The sequence below is a fragment of the Schistocerca cancellata genome, chromosome 5 (genome assembly GCF_023864275.1).
Source record: "Schistocerca cancellata isolate TAMUIC-IGC-003103 chromosome 5, iqSchCanc2.1, whole genome shotgun sequence".
Taxonomy (NCBI): domain Eukaryota; kingdom Metazoa; phylum Arthropoda; class Insecta; order Orthoptera; family Acrididae; genus Schistocerca; species Schistocerca cancellata.
Window position 1 is genome coordinate 766,268,704 of NC_064630.1, and position 19,080 is coordinate 766,287,783.

At 43.3% G+C, this 19,080-nt stretch overlaps 1 protein-coding gene across 1 annotated transcript in view; it reads right to left on the minus strand.

The window, feature by feature from the left end:
* The window catches only part of LOC126188795 (SCY1-like protein 2), a 624,676-nt gene that overhangs the window by 477,458 nt on the left and 128,138 nt on the right, over positions 1 to 19,080 (minus strand). The window contains exon 3 of the mRNA XM_049930409.1: positions 9,129 to 9,224. Within this exon, the coding sequence (XP_049786366.1) occupies positions 9,129 to 9,224 (96 nt within the window). The remainder of the gene's footprint in view (positions 1 to 9,128; positions 9,225 to 19,080) is intronic.

Below are 19,080 nucleotides of genomic sequence, written 5' to 3' on the forward strand. Positions count from 1 at the left end.
ACCGCCCCCAGTCGCTACTGCGCGTATAAAAGTTTTTATACGGCACCAGGTGGGGGCGGATTATAGGCAGGCGTGTGCGGCGTTGCCCACCAACACCCGCACCGCTCCACTACCACCGGGTGTGCGCTCCTGTCGGTCTGATGCAGTTACTGGTCGGGACTGCGGAGGTCATTCTGGTGTAGACAGCAGGCTTACTCTGTACTCGGTGGGGGGTCGGGGGTGGGGGTGGCTGGCGAGGAGACGGGGGCGGGGCTTTGGGGGGGGGGGGGGAGCGCTCCTCTCATCATCACCACCGACCCCACTGTGCTTTGGTCGGTGGACACAGAAGAGGCCGAACAAAACTAATTCATCAGCAAATAATGTACGCTCACTGTTCGCCATGCTTATGCCATGCTTTGGACGGACTGGTTGTACATTGAAGCTCCAAAGAAACTGGTGTAGACGTGTGCATTCAAATACAGAGGTAAGTAAACAGGCAGAATACCGCACTGCAGATTTAAGTGAGTTTGAACGTGGTGTTACAGTCGGCGCACGAGCGACGGGACACAGCATCTCCGAGGTGACGATGAAGTGGGGATTTTCCACGACTATACTGTGAGTATCAGGAATTCGGTAAACATCAAATCTCCGAAGTGCAGCCCTTCCGAAAATTGCTGCAGATTTCAGTGCTGGGCCATCAAAAAGTGCCAGCGTGCGAAACAGTCAACGAAACGCCATCGATATGGGCTTTCGGAGCCGAAGTCCCACTCGTGTACCCTCGATCTGTACTCCTCGCCTGGGCCCTGTAATATTATTGGTATTTCCGTCCTACGAAAGCTTTGAGTACCCTTTGAAAGACATTTGTTTTGTATAATGTACATACTGTAAAGATGCGCATCTAGCGCGGACGCTAATACATCGATTGCGCAGTCAAAGAAACATTTTAACAGAAGCTGAACTGTCGTTCCGCTTCGATCTAAATAAAAGATGACGGTAGAAAACTTTTGTAGATCTTCAGATTTTAATGTGCTTCTGCTTGTTATGTGAAAACGTAAAGGAGGTCGACTTTAAGTTAAAAATGTGAGCGGTCTTGCTAGCGTGCAGACAACATTATTAATTAATAAAATTAAGGTAATTCATGTTCGAAACTGTAAATCAGCAAGTTATTGTTATCGGAGGTGTTGAACAGTGCAAGAATTGTCTTCAACGAAAGGAGAAAAGTAGTGCCTATAATTTGTGACAAACGTGAACCAAGGAGACAGCACAGGACAGGCTGAAATCTGATCGCACCATACTGTTAGAAAAGTAATTATGTAAGTTGTATTGTTTATAAATAAGCTCTAATTTTGCTAGTGAGAATTGTTTGAATATATTTAGTGTTTACCAGACTTCTGTTCTTTTCCTTTATACTTTTTTATCCTCCATGCCATATTATTTTTATAAATGTCAAACAGCCTTTACTACAGCAGAGAATACTGCGGCATCCTGGTCGTAGACAGAAGGCCGCTCCTTGTCTTCTATGCAATTCATAGCTGCCCCATTTACTAATGATTTCATTTGCAAATGCATTTTTTTTACTGTTCATTGTGAAAGGTCCCTTAGGTAATTATAAAATTCATACTAATTACGTAAAGAAATCCGGGTTGTTCTTTTCCCAATAATAGAAGTCTTTGCGTAATCAAAACCTAGCCTCCTTCTGACAACGATCAGGAGCCGACCAGAAGACGGACGTCTTCGACGGCTTTCGTGTCTCCTGTGGCAAAGCTGTGCCAGACTGGAAACACAACATTCTAGTATGAAATACAGATTTAAATTGATAGAATTGAAATATATTTAACGTAATAATAATAATAATTTTTTTTTATCATAGTAGAGCCCGTCAACACCGACTTGGCACTGTTGATGACTGCAGACATATCGCTTGGTCCGACGTTTCAAATTGTATCGAGTGGATGGACGCGTACGGGTATGGAGATAACCTCATGAATGCATGGATCCTGCATGTCAGCAGTGGACTGTTCAATCTGGTGGAAGCTCTGTAATGGTGTGGGACGTGTGCAGTTGGTGTGATATGGACCGCTGATACATATAGATACCACTCTGAGAGGTGACACATACGTAAGCATCCTGTCTGATCACCTGCATCCATTCGTGTCCATTGTGAATTCCGACAGACCTGGGCAATTCCAGCAGAAGAATGCGAGACTCCACACCTCCAGAATTGCTTCAGCGTGGCTCCAGGAACACTCTTATGTGTTTAAACACTTCCGCTGGCCACCAAACTCGGCAGACATGAACATTATTGAGCATATGTAGGATGCCTTACAACATGCTTTTCGACCCCCTCGTACCCTTACAGATTTGTGGACAGCAGTGAAGCATTCGCGGTGCCAGTTCCCTCCAGGAGTACTTCAGACATTAGTGGAATCCAGGACTCGTCTTCAGAGGGGGTCGTTCATGAAATTTGCGATGTCATCATAAGAAATCACTCGTGCGCTGGTCGTCAAAAGCAGGCCAGCTCTAACGTCAGAATCTGCGGCCCCGAGGGTTGGCGCCAGCGTGGCAGCCTGCGTAAAGCCTAGTTTACACGACGACACTAGGTTGCAGGCAACTGCGCTACTGGCCACTGCGCAACTCGTCGGTGAAACTAAACACTTTCGGCGTGTTCCAACTCTGGTGACACTAGTTGCATGAGTTTTGAGGTTATGTGTGTTCGTAGAGTGTAGACAAACTGAAATATGCAGTGCAGAACGGAGAATAATGTTCGATTTCTGTATATCTATGCTTTACATAGGTTTTTGTGGGAATTCAGTGATGCTGATTACAAAAATAAACGATATATTGCTGCTCCTGAGACCTTTACATGCTATCAGAACACAGATAGTTTGACAATATCTGAGCTGCAGGGCAAAATGTATTGAATTAGGAGCACATATACAACTGAATTAAGAAAAATACAAGCAAATGTAATTCTAGCTGTGGAAATGCTTTCATCTACAAGACTTAAATTCCATCGAGTTGGCCGACATTTTTTTAAGGAATTTTGTTGACCGGAGGGAACGCTACACGAATCAAGAAGATGCATACTTTATTTAATATTCACCTATTTAAAACGTTGCAGCAGTGCTCCCCATTCACATATGTTTGAATTTTGAAATGTTGCCACTGTACAGATCTATCTTCAAGAGAGCAGTTTGCCAATCAATCTCTACTTAATGCGGCCTGCTTCGAATAATTACTGCTGTTAATGTTAATTATTATTACTGTTAATGTTTATAATTATTGGTGTTAATGAAAAAGCGTCATCACGAACTAAAACCGCATTATATAGCATGCCGAGTGTTCTCGATTGTAATGCACGCAATGTGATATATAATTTCAGTTCTGGCGACAGTGCTTCATGCATTACGGTTCCTTTATTCCTTATCGTATAATGAACTCTATTTAGAAGAAACGTTAACAGTTCTGGTGACATTCTAAGATAATTAAAAGAACTTCTTGGGTCTTCAATTACAAATTATTTCAGCAAGGATGCTGAGCAACCAAGCTGACGTCTTTTCTTCATCCAGTCACGAATCGAAACCACGTTTCGTATTTTTTTCTTATGCAGCGATTCCACGCAACAAGCTTTAACTCCATCACAACTCGTGCGACGTACAGCTGCCAAAACTTTCATTTTAGACACGACTCAGGAACCCACAAAACGACGAAACAAGCGTATTCTGGTTTCGCCGTGTCTACAGTCAAATATGAGACCATTTGCGTGCAACTCATTCCACGCAACGAGTGGCGCAACCCAATGTCGTCATGTAAACTAAGCTTAAATCAGGCTTCGCACCTCCTCTGGGGGAAGACTACTCGACACCAGCGCCCTCTCCGGCGCTGGCATCAAGGAAGCCGACGATAGCGCTCAGATGCCAGTTCGTCGACACTGGTCTTGTCCTCACCTCGGCTCCTGCTGACGACGTCATAGTTACCTCCGCGAGAACCAACACAACTAGGAAGATAGTTTACTATCGAGTTGGCAAAAGACTTTATTCAGAGAATGGTAATGCTTATAATGTTCTACATGACTGCTTCTCAAAAGAGAAGTAAATGTGTTTGGTTATTCAATTATTCCACTGTCTATCGATATTCTGTAGTTTGCCCATGTACCCTGTACTGTCATCGGCTTCCAAGTCTACAAATCACTGTTGTGAGCATCCGACATGCAACAAAGTTGACCGAAAATGTCAATTTTCAATTGAATCTTTATTTAATTGTAGAACTCACAGACAATAAGTTCCAAAAGTTCTGATGATGAAATCGCATCCAAACTGCCACGTCCACTTTTCGAAGCCTCACTTCAGTACTGGCTGAATAACGGTTCCTTGCATCGCTTTCGAGAAAACTTGAAGGGGTACATGTGGAAGGCTGTGATATATAGATCGTCTGTGACACTGTATCGTATCTGCTGGAGTACGGATTATTGTTCATGTTTTACTGTCCCTTTCAAAACGTATCGATAAAACAAATATCGCACTAGACGAACTTGGGACTGCTCTATGGAATGGGCACGTTAAATTCCACTTTAAAAACAATTTTGTTTGTAATAGGAAATAAACCGACATTTTCCATCTACTCTTAGACATGATGAGCGGTACTTGTGTGGGCTGACTACAGCTACACACTGTCAAAACGACATTGCAAGGTGCACAAAGGTGGCAACGGAAATGTCGCTGTCTCCCTCGAATACCAGCTCTATAAATGTACCTAAAAGAATCTCGTGAGAGATATGTTGTTTTCCTTCCATAGATTCTGATACAAGTTCCCCGAGAGTCTCTGTTACACCTTCATATGGCGTATACCAGCCTGTGGCTCCTGATTCCGTTCCCTAAATAAATGATATAACTACTCGTACATTGTGTAATAACATATGGTTATTAAAAAGACCCGAATTATGGTCAACTGAAAGAAAAAAAAAGATTGCAGTCCACTTTTCTGTCCAACTTCCATTTCTGCTCAGACATGCCCATCTGCATGTAGAGGCCCTGCAAGTCCTATATTGACCACACAACGTGCCTATAATGCAGAGCAGCCAACAAGTGGGGGATAGAAAACATTGGTTTGCCCTGTCACAGCTCATATGAGAGCTAGGAGGCTCTAAGCCCCACATTGCTGGTTCTTATGTAGTAAGTAGAGTATGCATAGAATTTAGTTGAAATCAGTCCAGTTTTTTAAGAGGAGATATATACATACATACATGTTTTTTATTTATATACTAGTCTTTTTCCTGTGGCATACACTTTCAACACATATAATGCACACACCTCTTTTTCCCCACATTCTGTTCGTCTGTCTCCAGCTCCCCCTCCCCACATCTGCCACACACTGTCTCTGTCCATTTCCTCCCCCCTTCTCTCCCCATCCATCTCTTCTGCTGCCTCTCTCTTTTTGCAGCTAATCATCTGCCCTTTTTGTAATCTCATCTCCCATTTCCATCCCCATCTCCTCTTTCCCCACCTCTCTGCCCACCTCCTCTTCCATCCAGTCTGTTCATTAGTTCCACCCCTACCTTTGTCCCTTCTCTCCTTCCTCCTCTCTGTCTATCCTGTCCTAGCCCCTCCCCCAGTCCATTCCCTTTTGCACCCCCACTCTGTTCATTCACAAAACTATCCCTCTCAACTTCCCCCTCCCCCCCCCCCCACAAACTATGCCCATTCCCAGATGTAGCCTCTGTGAAATAGGTTGATGAAGCAGGCGATTATAACTCCCACAATATGCCTGTCATGTGGGATAGCCAACACATTGAGTATTTGCACATTTCATCTGGCACACATCTCCTTACAATGTGTCCTCTTGCCACCCGGACACACACACACTCCACATCTTCCACTTCACACCCTATCTCCCTTCCAGGTACATTCTCATCTCCACTTTCTTTTTGCCTGCTGAATATTTCTTCCCCTTCTTACTGTTCCATCTTCCCACCCACCACTCTTTGTCCATCTTCTTCACCCACCTCTCTTCGTTCACCTCCTCCTACTCACTATCCATTTCCCATTACCCCATTCTCTCTGTATAACTCCTCGTGCCCTGTTCTGTGTGTCTATATCCTCCTCCCCATAATCACTTTCTGCCCATCTCCTCCTTGCCCACAGTCCTCTCCTCCCCCTCTCTACCCATCTCCTACTCCCATCTTTCTACAATCTCCTTCTCCCACCTCTCACTGTCTACTTCAACCCCTATCTCTCTCTCTTCAACCATGTTCTCCCACCTGTTTCTCTGTGTCCATCTCTTCCTTCCCCCTCTAGATATCCTTCTCATCATGGCCTTTGTGTGTCTCTGTCCATATCCTCCTCTCCCTCTCACTATTCACCTCCTCCCATCCCTATCTACCTAACCTTGTCCTCTCTCCCTGTCCAACTCTCTTTGCCCATCTTGGTCCATATCTTTCACCTCCTTCCCCCTCTCTTTTCATCCCCTTTGACACCTACAGTCCTTTCATGTTTTCCTGTTGCTATCCATCCACTTATTCTTCTCTATTTCTGAACACTTCATCCTCCCATCTCTGTTCATCACATCTTTCCACTTTGTATACCCATATCTTCCTTGTGCCAATACCAGACCATCTCTTCCATCTCCTCCCTGACCATCTCTTTCTCCTCTCCTCTCTGCTCATCTCTTAATCCCCCCTCTCTTCTCATCTACTCTCTACCCCTCTCTGCATACCAGCTCCTCCGCAATCTATCTGTCCAATCACTCCTGCCCTCCTCTCTGTCCATTCCCTCCTCCATCCATCTCAACCTTCCCCCACTCAAGCTCATCAGCGCATGTGGCCCCTGGAAAACAGATTGATAAAGCATACTGATATTAATGTCACAAATCACATGTTGTTCAGTGCAGACTACATGTTAAAGGCTTTAAAACTGCTACATGCAGTGCAGGTCTGTAGGCTTCCCTGCATTGCAGGTCCATAAGGCAGTTGCTACTCAACACGTTTGTTGTGCAGAGCAGCCTACAAAGCAGGAGACGAAAAAAACATTCTGTCTGTATATCAGCTCCTGTTGGACATAGGAAGTTGTAAAACTCTTGGTGCTGGTGCTTATGGAGTAAGTTGTTAGTGTACCAGATTTGTTGAAATCGACCCAGGGGTTTGGAAGGAGCTCCTGGACATACACACATGTGTGCTGCTTTACACACATTAGACTTTCTAGCTTCGCCTGTGTACTTGTATGTCACATATAATGTGTACATTTCATGGTCAACCTGCTCTTCCTTCCTCTCTGTCCACCACCTTCCCATATCTTCATATCCTCTTAGCCCATCTCCTCTTCCCTTGCCTTTTCTGTTCATCTCCTCCACCCCCTACCTATTTGTACATCACTTCCTCCCCCTCCCTCCCTGTCTTTATATCCTCATCTTCCCTCTCTCTGCCTATATATAAACTCCTGCCATTTCTCTCCCTCTCCTGTCCATCTCAACCTTCTTCCAGGCACGCACACTGACATATGTAGCCCCTGCAAAAATGGTCAATAAAGCTGGCTAGTGCTGGTCACACAATACACCTCTTGTGCAGCATGACCTGGGCTTGAAAACCGCTATTTTCCCATGACTTGTAGGTTGCCATACAAAGCCAGCCGATTAAGCAGGCTGATACGATTCTAACAAAATATGCCTTTTGTGCTGGGCACCCTACATGTGGTGGGATGGAAAACTGTTTCCTACCACTGATGTGTAGCCTGCTCCGCAAAGCAGGTCGATACTATTACCACAGAACACACCTGTCCTAAAGAGTGGAACAGTTCCAGTACAGCACTCGTGGCTGCCGCATAGCGGTCGCAAAGTGGGCCGAGGAAGTTCCAGATAAGTTTTATAGTCTGACGATAATTTATGGATTTGTAGTTTTAGATTGACGATGTCCACTATGGACAAACAGTAGTTACTGTTATTCTGAAGAAGGTTGGATTATTCCGACTGAAACCTAGGTAAATTATACGTAAACGGTGTAACTGAGGCTGTTGATTATTAAAATTAAAATTAATATTTATACAATTGCTGACAGAGCCGCGAAATGTTGAAATATTTAAGACGGAATTTAGTTATACTTTAAGAAAACAACAAAATTCAAGTAGCTTACGTTTACATTCGAAAAGTGTCTTTATAAACATGTGGATTATCTTGAGGACATGTTCGTTTTTTTAAATTTACATTCGACGCTTATCTCTTCACCTGTTTTCGTCCGTTGCTGCAGAATACGTGCGTAGGTATTTAAATAGCTCAGTGGTAGCTAACTAATAAGAACAATCCCTATCGCATTGGAAGGCAAACTGACGATGGCCTACTCCGTACCGTTTTCACTACTGTCTCCTTTCCGGCGTGGAGTGGTAATTCCTCGTATCATCTTAAATAATAAATTGGCACCCAGTATGAAGTGTATTGGTTTGAAAACGGTGCAAACATTTACGATAAATTCATTTTCGAAATTTGTTTTCAGCCAGTATTCAACGAAACTGGCACACAGATTGCGCAGATCACTCTTACAATTTATCGAACACTTTCGTAGAAGGTGTACAAGGGAGCTAATGCAACAAGCATTACGTTCATTGACGTATCATTCACTTATATGCCTTTATTCATTTCAGTAGATACTTGACTTTAATCACACGGATTACCTTTAGCATAAGCACACTGAGTTTGAATTCATGCACCTATTTCTTTAAAAAAGAAATACGTTGTCCTCAATGCAAATGTTAGTGGGGAGTCCACAGTGCTTTATTAGGCGTGTCGTATTGAAAGTCGTATCCTGTAACCTCCATCCGACCTTCGAAGTGACTTAACTATCCACACAGTTGTAGGAGGACCTGTGCACTCAAAACACCAACCACATGCAGGCCTGGAAAAAGTTTTAATTTTATCTAACATTCACTAACCTCAACTCTTTTTAAACAATATGTTCTAGTCCCTTCTCCAAATAAATACATGATTTCGCTATTGTAGCGTCTCTAGAGAAGAACCATTACGGTTTCGCCAGTACGTGCGTAATATCCAGACTTTTACGGTAGTGTTGGTTAATCCTATGCAACATTTAGTACTTCGGGACGCAGCCTTGAAGGATCTGACTGCGACGGCTGGGATGCCGCTTTCGCAGCTGCGCTGCCGGTACTCACCGATGTAGTCGAGGTCTGGCTGCGCCATCTTGGGCAGGCGGCTCGACCACGGCTGGCACGGCACCGACTCCAGGCCGTCCATGTCGTTCACGCGATCTGCGACACAACATCCACTTCAGCTTTAACCAGTCACCAATGTTGTACATATACAAGAATATGTATGACATCATATTCTGAAATGACAAAAAATTTCCTGCAATAATGATATACGAGGTTTGGAACTTTAATAGTGGCAACTATTTATTTATAGCACGTAGAAAAGAGATACGTGTTTCTAAGTTTTACTGACCTTCAAAGTAGTCACCAGTATTGTTTATAACCAGTTGCTAGCGATGTGGAAGTCGTAGGATACTCTTAGCAGTGCAGGTCCTGCAGAAAGTGTCATCACTTCTGTCTCTAAGCTAGCCGCAGGTTGTGTCCCAAAACTGAGCACGTAGAGACAGAAGTGATGACACTTTCTGCAGGACCTGGCCATCATTTTGCAGGACAATGCTTGAGCACGTACAGTGCAAGCCGTTACTGATTTGTTTGGCTGATGGGGCTGGTAAGTGCTATACCACCTACTGCACATCCCTGACTTGAGCCCTTGTAAGTTCAACTCGATTTCTAAACTGAAGGAAACACTTAACGGCATTTGCTTCAGAACCGCTACAAATTCGTCGGGCAATAGACCGCGCCGCTCGAACTGTCAACGCAAATGGCACTGCTAAGAGTATCCTACGACTTCCACATCACTGGCAGCGGGTTATACACAATGCTGGTGACTACTTTGAAGGTCAGTAAGACTTAGAAACACGTATCTATTTTGTACGAGCTATAAATAATAGTTGCCACTATTAAAGTTCCAACTCTCGTATTAAATCAGTAGAACGTTATTAACAATGGAATCATACTGAGAATTTGCTAAGGCAGCATGACATCCTGAAGCAAATTTTTTTGAACAGTAAATACAGCACGTTAATAGTTCTTACATGTACCACGGAAAACAATGTGTACCTGTTTCCTATCGGCCACGTATCAAAGGACACGCAGAAACAAATTTGATTTCTGAACCACAGTGTTACATGCTGGGTCCCGTGTTGTTTCTGGTCTACAGGGGGAATCACCTAAACTTGCACCACAAATATTGCGGAAATGTAAAGTGTTACTGATGTGCGGTTTTCACAGAATGGATTACAAACCAGGGGCTCGTACTGTCAGCCAATCAATATTGTAATAATTCTTATAAAATACATTTTTCTGCAAACATATGCATTTTTAAATGGAACAATGCCTATTGACATTAACAGTCTAAAAGTATAGTAAATCAGAATGTCAGTGGTGTTTATTGTAGGATTCTGGTGCGACTCGTTTACGAAATTTCATATTTTGACAAGTTTCCACTCCGACACTTGTTTGTGCAGAAAAAACCGACATACGTATGGTGGACGGAGAGCTTAGGATGATTGCAGTTAGTTCTTGTACGTGTGTATGTGGCAATGTCAACCACCTCAACAATTATTTATCAACCTCTTCAATCATTTACATGAAAGCACTACTGTAATATCTAGGCAACGTAACGTTACGGGTTACTGTGTGCTACAACAGATACTGGACAAGTGTCGGTGTGACAACTTCTCCATATACGATACCTGGTAAACGACTGGCACTACAATCCTGCAGCAAACACCACTCACATTATAATTTACACTGATTTTTGTTTGTTAATGTCAGTAGGCATTGTTCCATTTATTAAAGTGTAAGTTTGCACAAAACCGAGCGAGGTGGCGCAGTGGTTAGACACTGGACTCGCATTCGGGAGGACGACGGTTCAATCTCGCGTCCGGCCATCCTGATTTAGGTTTTGCGTGATTTCTCTAAATCGCTCCAGGCAAATGCCGGGATGGTTCCTTTGAAAGGGCGCGGCCGTCTTCCTTGCCCGTCCTTCCCTAATCCGATGAGACCGATGACCTCGCTGTCTGGTCTCCTTCCCCAAAGAACACACACACACACACACACATACACACAAGTTTGCACAACAATACACTTTACAAGTATTTTTTGATTGGGTAACAATACGAGACCCTGACTGCCAATCCATGCGATCTATATAACGATGACCTTTTGCTTTATTGTTAGATGATACAAATTTTAACCTTTCTGCAGATGATGGACATATGAAAATAACCTGTAGGTCCAGTCCTCTTACTTAAGAAGTAGTTGATGATGTAATGGTTCAAAATATTAACAGACGGTTGTAGGTAAATGGATTTTCATTACATTTTACCAAGACTCGGTACAGGCAGTTTACTACTTGTTATAAAACTCTAGAAGCCACATGATTGTCTACTCAAACACTGAAATACAAAACGAGATATTATTATATTTTTTGGGATGGCAGGAAAGTCACATTCCAACTAGAAGAATTATTGAACCAGCTTACTTCATCTACATTTACCGTACACAGTTTTCTTGTTGTAAGTGACTGATGATGACGGAGCTAATTCATGCAGCATAATTCTGTTCACTAACGAGAAATTAATAATTTTTTGAGGATGTTTTCATAACAGAGAGAAAAATCGCTTAAGAATTATATATGATGTTAAGTTAGACTTATTAGACTATAATATAATGAATATTAGCAATAATACTGTACTGTGTCATAGTGTTAAGTCATTTCTTTTTATGTTACAATGAAAAAGATTCACATTTTGACGTTTTCTTTGGCGCCTCATAGACCCACTTCTCGTTATTGATGCACTGCGACCGATGAGGTGCATTCGTTGAAAGCCCAAGATGTATAGGTAAGACAACGGTTAAGCTGACAGTTACATTATCTCATTCCAGATTACCTCGAAACGGTGACTTTCTGTAGCTCTCTGTTAAGTGAAGACGTAAAAATGTCCAGAATAACACATTGGTGATTTCAGTACATTTCAGTCTAGAATTTTTATATCTTGAATGTACGTTTTTGAGTTTCCAGTTAAGTTGACGATCTCATTAGCATACAGTTTTCGACAGCCCTTCTTTTCAGATGTTGCGAGTTGTGGTCTTACGTGTAGACCTACTCGCTGGCTGGGCTTCTGCTAGATCGCTACTTATTAGCAGAGTTTGATTCCAGGCGGCTGCTATGTCGTTAGACGCAGACTTCTCTTTTATGCCCCCCTGTCGTTATTCCACTGACGTCAATTGTATAGTTTATTGGCACCTGGTTCAGATTGCACTATGTAAACTATGTAATTGTAAATGTTTCTTTAGTCTGTAGGCTGATCCATAGATACTGAAACATTATTCTAAAAAGCTATTCTGAGTGAAAGTGAAGAAGAATTACAGGATCAACTGAATAGAATGAAGTCTAATGAGTACAGAATCTGAACTGAGAGAAAATCGAAGAAAGACGAAAGTAAAGAGACGTAGCAGGAATAGCAACAGCAAGGAACTGATTCATAATCACGAAGCAGATGAAGTGAAGGAATTCTGCTACCTAGGCAACAAGTTCAAGACATTAGTCAGAAAGAATCAATACGCAAAGAAGTGGGATACGGAAGTACCAAGGAATGACGAGATACGTTTGAAGTTCTCTAACACTATAGATACAGCAATAAGGAATAGCGCAGTAGGCAGTACAGTTGAAGAGGAATGGACATCTCTAAAAAGGGCCAAGTTGGGAAGGACAACATAGGTACAAAGAAGGTAGCTGCGAAGAAACCATGGGTAACAGAAGAAATACTTCAGTTGTTTGATGAAAGGAGGAAGTACAAACATGTTCCGGGAAAATGAGGAATACAGAAATACAAGTCGATGAGGAATGAAATAAATAGGAAGTGCAGGGAACCTAAGACGAAATGGCTGCAGGAAAAATGTGAAGATATCGAAAAAGATATAATTGTCGGAAGGACAGACTCAGTATACAGGAAAGTCAAAACAACCTTTGGTGACATTAAAAGCAACGGTGGTAACATTAAGAATGCAACGGGAATTCCACTGTTAAATGCAGAGAAGAGAGCAGATAGGTGGAAAGAATACATTGAAAGCCTCTATGAGGGTGAAGATTTGTCTGATGTGATAGAAGAAGAAACAGGAGTCGATTTAGAAGACAGGGGATCCAGTATTAGAATCGGAATTTAAAAGAGCTTTGGAGGACTTACGGTCAAATAAGGCAGAAGGGATAGATAACATTCCATCAGAATTTCTAAAATCATTGGGGGAAGTGGCAACAAAACGACTATTCACGTTGGTGTGTAGAATATATGAGTCTGGCGATATACCATCTGACTTTCGGAAAAGCATCATCCACACAATTCCGAAGACGGCGAGAGTTGACAAGTGTGAGAATTATCGCACAATCAGCTTAACAGCTCATGCATCGAAACTGCTTACAAGAATAATATACAGAAAAATGGAAAAGAAAATTGAGAATGCGCTAGGTGACGATCAGTTTGACTTTAGGAAAAGTAAAGGGACGAGAGAGGCAATTCTGACGTTACGGCTAATAATGGAAGCAAGGCTAAAGAAAAATCAAGACACTTTCACAGGATTTTTCGACCTGGAAAAAGCGTTCGACAATATAAAATGATGCAAGCTGTTCGAGATTCTGAAAGAAGTAGGGGTAAGCTATAGGGAGAGAAGGGTCATATACAATATGTACAACAACCAAGAGGGAATAATAAGAGTGGACGATCAAGATCGAAGTGGTCGTCTTAAGAAGGGTGTAAGACAACGCTGTAGCCTGTCGCCCCTACTCTTCAATCTGTACACCGAGGAAGCAATGATGGAAATAAAAGAAAGGTTCAGGAGTGGAATTAAAATACAAGGTGAAAGGATATCAATGATACGATTCGCTAATGACATTGCTATCCTGAGTGAAAGTGAAGAAGAATTAAATGATCTGCTGAACGGAATGAACAGTCTAATGAGTACACAGTATGGTTTGAGAGTAAATCGGAGAAAGACGAAGGTAATGAGAAGTAGTAGAAATGAGAACAGCGAGAAACTTAACATCAGGATTGATGGTCACGAAGTCAATGAAGTTAAGGAATTGTGCTACCTAGGCAGTAAAATAACCAATGACGGACGGAGGAAGGAGGACATCAAAAGCAGACTCGCTATGGCAAAAAAGGCATTTCTGGCCAAGAGAAGTCTACTAATATCAAATACCGGCCTTAATTTGAGGAAGAAATTTCTGAGGATGTACGTCTGGAGTACAGCATTGTATGGTAGTGAAACATGGACTGTGGGAAAACCGGAACAGAAGAGAATCGAAATATTTGAGATGTGGTGCTATAGACGAATGTTGAAAATTAGGTGGACTGATAAGGTAAGGAATGAGGAGGTGCTACGCAGAATCGGAGAGGAAAGGAATATGTGGAAAACGCTGATAAGGAGAAGGGACAGGATGACAGGACATCTGCTAAGACATGAGGGAATGACTTCCATGGTTTCTAGAAGGAGCTGTAGAGGGCAAAAAGAGTAGAGGAAGCAGAGATTGGAATACGTCAAGCAAATAATTGAGGACGTAGGTTGCAAGTGCTACTCTGAGATGAAGAAGTTGGCACAGGAGAGGAATTCGTGGCGGGTTGCATCAAACCAGTCAAGAGACTGATGACTTGAAAAAAAAATAATTTATGTCTTCTACTTAACAGTTTTTTATGAAGGCATTCGAAAATGGCCAGCCCGTGAAGTGCCCTTGCTAAGACCTCAGTTGTTACATTTAGGTAAATATTAATTTCCCAAGATTGCCAACTAACACTTGACAAAGCGTAACTGTCCTGCATTAGACGTTGCCTTCGCTGTAAACGTTCGCCTGTTTAATTATTCAAAGGGCTTCGTACGTGACCCATCGCAGTTGGACAGATAGTTGGCGGCGCCGTGTTCGCAGCCGATGACATTTGTGAGTCGGGGTAACGAGAGGTGCCGTGAGGGCTGCCTACGGACAAGGGGCGCGGCGTCACGCGAACAGCGCGTTATGCGCTGTGGTGAACCTGCAGAGCCGCGCAGTGGCGGGCGCTGTGCGATGCGATGCGGGGCTGCTGCAGGCGCCTGCGGCCGCGTCACACACACACACACACACACACACACACACACACACAAAGTGAGATACAAAAGAGCCGCCGTGCCGCGCTGGTAGCCACCGGCACTATTCGTCACGCAACAAACGTTCCCGCATTCGCGCTCGAAATACAACCGAAGGCCTGTTTACCGCCAGCAGGTAACGGCTTTGCACGCATGCCTTGGCGTCCAGTTGGTTTAGAGAGGCACAATGCGGTAGCAGAAATATGTCTGCGTGTCGAGTCATTTCGTTTGAGAACTGATTTTTTTATCAGCAAGTGGCCAGGAAAAAAAAGTAAACCTAGACAAGAAACTGGTTGAACGAGTACGTACTGTGCATCAAATTTTGTGTCCGTAGTCTGACAAATCTTGGTCACTTCACTGCCTTGAATTACATCGATGCTAAGCCGACGGCGGAAAAAATTTTTTTTGAAAATTTAAAATGCTGTCATAATGCGCTCATTAAAAGATCTAATCTTACGTTAAAGATTTAAGAAATGAAATGTTTCTTTCTCGACAGTTCATAAAATACCCGTCAAACATTTAAATAATGGTAAAAGACATTAAGATTAAATGTTGTTCTCTGTGTAAATAAATCTGCAAGTAAGGAGAAAAGGTCATAATTTAATATAAAAATGTATTTTTTATACTGTTAATATAAAGAATGTTCCACAGAAACGTTTATCTATCGAAACATGATAAAAGACACTCTGAAAAGCAAGTTTTAGGCAGTCACAATAAATCGTTTCGCCTGTATAAAAGCAGGAGCTGTGATCCTTCTCGGGCTCTCTCGCCTGTTTTTGATTGCTGCCTCATGAAAGGTATATGTCGCTATCGTATCTGTAACTTTTCGTTAAACAGTAAGGTTAATTTAATGATAACAGCCGAGTTTGAATCAAGAAACCTACTTTCAAAAATGGTTCAAATGGTTCTGAGCACTATGCGACTTAACTTCTGAGGTCATCAGTAGCCCAGAACGTAGAACTAATTAAACCTAACTAACGTAAGTACATCACACACATCCATGCCCGAGGCAGGATTCGAACCTGCGATCGTAGCGGTCGCTCGGTTCCACACTGCAGCGCCTAGAACCGCACGGCCACTCCGGCCGGCAAAACCTACATTTATCTCTTCCATTAACGTCACAACTGCATTTACGAGGGTTGCCTAGAAAGTAATGCAACCCATATTTTTTCTCAGCCGAAATAATGCTACGCATGCGAAACGTTACGTATATTTTATTTGAAGTCTCGTGAGTGAGCGCGCAGAGTTTCCGTCAATTCCGACTGATAGCGTAGCTGCAGGACAGTTTCAAAATGGCGTCTGTAGGTCATGTACGTTATAAGCAACGTGCCGTCATTGAATTTCTGACTGCAGAGAAAGAAACTGTGGGGAATGTTCACAAACGCTTGTGCAATGTCTATGGAGCATCTGCTGTCGACAGAAGTACTGTTAGTCGCTGAGCACGGAGGGTCAGGTCATCGAAAGGCGGTTCGGCAGAGCTCCACGATTTGCAGCGGTCGGGGAGACCGTCTACGGCTGTCACACTTGACATGATGCAGCGAGCTAAGTTTGTTTGGGTCATTAAAGGATGCCATTCGTGGAAAACTTTTTGAAGGAGATGTTTCACTCAGTGAAGCACGGGCTCCCCCACCAGGACAAGGATAGGTACCGACAGGGCATTCACGCCCTTGTTTCGCGCTGGAGGATGGCCATGGAACGAGATGGAGATTACGTGGGAAAATAGTTTGTGTAGATAAAACACCATTCTTTCGTGTGTGTAAATCTATGTTCAATGAAGAACTGTTGGAGAAAAAAACGCGGTGCATTACTTTCTGGACAACCCTCGTACTACGTTGCATTTTAGAACTTTTCCGGGTTGCAGCGAAGGAGAGTTGCCAACGAATTGTTTGGTGGCGTCAGCCGAAGGCTTCCATTGTTCAAACGGCATTTGCTATATCAGACTTTTATTTCAGCGTCCCTGACATCTCTTTTACCGATCTTTTCTATCAGCATCCGGGCAAAGTAATAACGCAACCTGGGTAATTATGAGATCGATCGCTGGCCTCTAAACAAAGCCCTGTGTCAACGTTCTCGTCGGTCTGATGGAACTCGGGTCCTTGATGGCGGAGTGCCAATTCATTATCAAGCAAGTAAAATTTTTGTATACAGCAATTTACCATTTCAGAAGCTTTGCCACCATGAGAAGTGATCAAAAACTTTATAATCCACACATCAAAAAAAGTTTTGCACCATCCCGGTTCCCAGAACTCCTGGAGATAGACGTTGACACTGGATATTGTATTACAGATACAGCCTCTTTGACTGTTCAGAGATGTCACGAAACCCGATCAAAGATGTAAACAACCATGCATGATCAGCACCTATTAGACGGATGGGGTCCGACAGCCGAACAGTTCCAGTCATCCTACCAGGAAGGAGGTACACGGCTCGTGTTATCTGTATTTCAACCATGCCTAGACGGTCAACACCGAGGTTCGATAGTGTGCGCATCGTTACTTTGTGCCAGGAAGGGCTCTCAACAAGGGAAGTGTCCAGGCGTCTCGGAGTGAACCAAAGTGATGTTGTTCGGACATGGAGGAGATACAGAGAGATAGGAACTGTCGATGATATGCCTCACTCAGGCCGCCCAAGGGCTGCTACTGCAGTTGATGACTGCTGCCTATGGATTATGGCTCGGAGGAATCTTGACAGCAACGCCACCGTGTTGAATAATGCTTTTCGTGCAGCCACAGGACGTCGTGTTACGACTCAAAATGTGCGCAATAGGCTGCATGATGCACAACTTCACTCCCGACATCCATGACAAAGTCCATCTTTGCAACCGCGACACCACTGCCCGCGGTAAGATGGGACCAACAACATGGCGAATGTACCGCTCAGTATTGGCATCACGTTCTCTTCACCGATGGGTGTCGCATATGCCATCAACCAATCGTCGGAGGCGTGTTTGGAAGCAACCCGGTCAGGATTAACGCCTTAGACACACTATCCAGCGAGTGCAACAAGGTGGACGTTCCCTGCTGTTTCGGGGTTGACATTATGTGGGGCCGATGTGCGCCGCTGGTGGTTATGGAAGGCTGTACGATAAGCGAATTCCATCCTCCGATTGATAGTGCAACCATTTCGGGAGCATATTGGTGGGGCGTTCGTCTTCATCGACGACATTTCGCGCCCCCATCGGCTCATCATGTGAATGACTTCCGTCAGGTTAACGTCATCGCTCGACTAGAGTGGCCAGCATGTTCTCCTGTCATGAACCCTATCGAACATGCTTGGGATATATTGAAAAGGGCTGTTTATGGACGACTTGTCACACCAACCACTCTGAGGGATGTTCGCCGAATCGCCGTTGAGGTGTGGGACAATCTGGACCAACAGTGTCTTGATAAACTTGTGGATAGTATGCCACGACGAATATAGGCATGCATCAATGCAAGAGGACGTGCTACTGGGTATTAGAGGTACCGTTGTGTACAAAAATCTCTGAAGGTCTCGCTGTATGGTGGTACAACATACAATGTGTGGTTTTCATGAGCAATAAAAAGGGCGGAAATGATGTTTATGTAGATCTCTATTCAAATTACTGTACAGGTTTCGGAACTCTCGGGACCGAGACATCAGCAGTATTATGAAAATAACGCAAGCACAAAGCTACTGTAAATGATTCATTTGTTTTCAGAGTTCGATATTTTCTAAAGAATTACATGTAAAATGATGCTAAGTGCAAAGTTAGAGTGTCTGCATTACGCTTGGAGTACATTGAAAAACTGACCATAAACCTAGAAAAGAGTTTTTGTGTGTTGAATATGGAGATGTTTATATGTTACGACAATGCAGTGCGCATTCGGAATGAAGTATGAAGAAGAACCGCAAATACAAACAGAGCGTTGTACGTTGGTAT